The sequence below is a fragment of the Notothenia coriiceps genome, unplaced genomic scaffold (assembly GCF_000735185.1).
Source record: "Notothenia coriiceps isolate Sejong01 unplaced genomic scaffold, NC01 NC01_scaffold00010316, whole genome shotgun sequence".
Lineage (NCBI taxonomy): Eukaryota > Metazoa > Chordata > Actinopteri > Perciformes > Nototheniidae > Notothenia > Notothenia coriiceps.
Genome location: NW_011343017.1, coordinates 29 through 2956, shown reverse-complemented (window position 1 = coordinate 2956; position 2928 = coordinate 29). Strand labels below are relative to the sequence as shown.

Sequence of the window (2928 nt, the reverse complement as noted above, 5' to 3'; positions counted from 1 at the left end):
TGTGTGTGTGTGTGTGTGTGTGTGTGTGTGTGTGTGTGTGTGTGTGTGTGTGTGTGATCACGAGCTGCATTCATTGGTGGACCAATACTGAGAATGATTCCTGGGACATGAGTGAGCATGTGTGCAACGTCATGTGGTTTTTGTGGATAATCTTGGTTTATCTTTGGTTAAAAACAGATTTGCGGCTTTCTCTCTCTCTCTCTCTCTGTGTGTGTGTGTGTGGTCTCAGATTTATGTTTTCTGTTGGTGGACCCAGTTTTTTTGGACTTATAAATCATGTTCTCATCTAAAAAGACGCAACAACAAAACCTCATTTTTTAACGTGAGACAATGTTATTTTTTATCTCAAGAGTTATGGTACGTCCACACAGCAGCTTTGAAAAAATCTTGAAAATCTTGGAGCTGGGCGTGTCTTGAGAGCTTGGGGATTTTTTGCGAGCAACGCGACCAACAACCAATCAAATGAATCTCTCGCCCCCGACATACAAACCAATAGCAATGTTAAAGCGAAGTAAACTGGATATAAACTCCCCAAACAGGTGAAAACCTACCAGTTTCACCCACTGTCTCTGCCACCTCCCTCCATGCCTGGTTCCTCCGGTTTATATCCCGGTAAATAGTCTGGTCGTAAAGAACCGGGTGATTTGCTTCCGTCATTTCTCGTTTGGAATATGAGGAATGTCTCTCCCAGCTTACACGCGGTTTGATTGGCTAGCGCTTGTACTGTCAGATTTGCATAAACGGGATTTGATTGGCTGACGCTTCGACCTCAGCTTCAAAAGTTGAACATTGCTCAACTTTTGAATCCTGGAAATCTTTGCTTTGCTTCCCCACAATGCAGTTGGGCGAAAAGCGAGGCAAAGTGACGTCACCCCCATTCAAAGTCAATAGGCAGAGAAGCGTTGGAAGATTTTTTTAAAGCTGCTGTGTGGACCAGGCGTAAGAGTTAGACCTAACACACTTAGCTATTTCATCTACCTCTGGAACAAGCTAAACTAGTTATAAATATATGTATTCTTCACTGTCGGGTCATTCATTACTGGATCAGCGAGCTGCATGAGATGCTGTCAGGAGAGAGAGGAAAAGAAAGCACTTCCGCTCATTTCTCCCGTGTTCTTATCCAAAGTTAATGTAAACTTGAATAATGTACTTCATTTGAATGTAATAATTATGTTGGTTGTTTGTGAAGCGCCAGTGAATGAGCCCCATTAGCTGAGTTTTTTTTAAACATCACTTTAAATGGAAGATCCCCATAGGCCCCGCCCACTCGATCGCATCGGCGATCAGTATCGGCCGTTACTGATATCGGCGATCGGAGCATCCCTAGATCACCGTGATTTATAACCAGGATGTCAGTGTAATGAACTCCCAATCAGCAGTCGCACTGTGATCACACACAGGTGACGGCTCTTGGCTGCATCTTTCATAAACTAGGTGACATTTTAGGTTTGATGTTCGATTAGGAATAAAAGTTTCTATTGATCAGATCATTAAGCCTAAAAAGGATGCATAATAACTCAAGAGTCCATGTACACATTGTTCACATATTTAACTTCCATCACAGCCCAGGAAGAGGAGGAAGAGGAGGAGGATGATGACGAAGACGAAGAAGAAGAGGAGGAGGAAGATGAAGAAGAGGAAGAAGAAGAGAATAATCTGAAGAAGATGGAGAAACAAAGATCCCAGGGAAAGGTAAGAGACGTTTGACCTCTTTTCCTTTGAACTGGTGTATTTTCCCGGTCACACGAAGGCGTGGTGTTTCATCAACTCGTCTCTGTCTTTTAGAACCTGTCGGTCAAAGTGACAGCTGGGAAAGTGAAGGTGGAAAACCCAGAACGCTTGGAGCAGGAGGAGAAGGCCGAGGAAAAACGTCTCGCCATCATGATGATGAAGAAAAAGGAAAAGTACCTGTACGACAAGATCATGTTTGGAAAAAAGAGAAAAGTCCGAGAGGTACGTTCAGTTTTTATTATTCATTTAATATGTATTGAAATAACTTTAGAGCCTTTCAGTATCTGACTCTCTTTTAACATTATTCTAGTGTGCAGAGTATATTCGAGTTTGAGTCTAAATCTCTTTTGTTTTCTCTTACAGGCTAACAAGCTGACTGCCAAGAGGAAGGCCCACGATGATGCTGAAAAATCCAAGAAGAAGACAAAGGCCAACAAATGAATCGTCTGATCGTGTATTTAGCAGATTGACTTTGTGTATTTACATTCTATTACAGGTTGAGATTTCCTGTATTACCTGTAACCCTGTGTGTGTGAGTTTGATGCACCTGATGCGTTGACCTTCAAGTTGAAGAAGAAATGCAGGATGTGGCTTATGCTCATTGTGTTATTAATAAAGAGCTGTTTTACATTACACAAGATATTTCTTCCACTTAGTTGTTAAAGCTGTTCATGTAAATGGTCTTTATTTTAAAGTAAAAACACAAATAAAAAATCCTGTTACTTGTGATCTTAAAAAATGATAAATGAGGTCTAACTGTTACGTGGCGTATTCCCCAAGTATTATTACGCTGTTACCAGTTAAGGCTCGGAAGTGTGTTTTGTGCTTCATCTCCTTTATAGTTTCTTACTTGAGGAACTATCTGAGAATGCCCTGGCTCACTCTTTGGTAGCCTTAACAGCTCTGATGTAGAAGAGTGAAGACACAGTGCTCGAATATATGAAGCCTTACCTCCTCCACAAATATAGACATTAGGAGAGGAGGAAAATAATTAATGCAAGATAAGTTTATTTTTATAGCTCCTTTCAACACAAGGCAATTCAGAGTGCTTTACAAAAATGAAAGCCATTCAGAAAATGGCATTTAAAAAGCAAAGATAATAAAATAAACATTAAAAGACAAAATACATGAATAAAAGTTACAGTGCAGTCTAAGATATGAATAGTTCAATTAAAAGCAGCGGCAAAAAGAAAAGTC

General features: G+C 40.4%; 1 protein-coding gene across 1 annotated transcript; it reads left to right on the top strand.

Moving 5' to 3' along the window:
- The first annotated feature begins 1527 nt into the window (after positions 1–1527).
- LOC104945943 (pescadillo-like) lies at positions 1528–2458 on the top strand. Its single transcript, XM_010771679.1, has 3 exons — positions 1528–1692; positions 1786–1953; positions 2095–2458. Exons 1-3 carry the CDS (start codon positions 1528–1530, stop codon positions 2170–2172), a joined length of 411 nt encoding a protein of 136 aa, XP_010769981.1. The 3' UTR covers positions 2173–2458.
- The last annotated feature ends 470 nt before the right edge of the window (positions 2459–2928 follow it).

Bases quoted from the DNA above. Each gene is read 5' to 3' on its own strand.
- LOC104945943 (XM_010771679.1), top strand. From the start codon at position 1,528: ATGTACACATTGTTCACATATTTAACTTCCATCACAGCCCAGGAAGAG. The intron at 1,693-1,785 runs GTAAGAGACGTT...TCTGTCTTTTAG, and splicing joins AACAAAGATCCCAGGGAAAG to AACCTGTCGGTCAAAGTGAC. The intron at 1,954-2,094 runs GTACGTTCAGTT...TTTCTCTTACAG, and splicing joins AAAAGAGAAAAGTCCGAGAG to GCTAACAAGCTGACTGCCAA.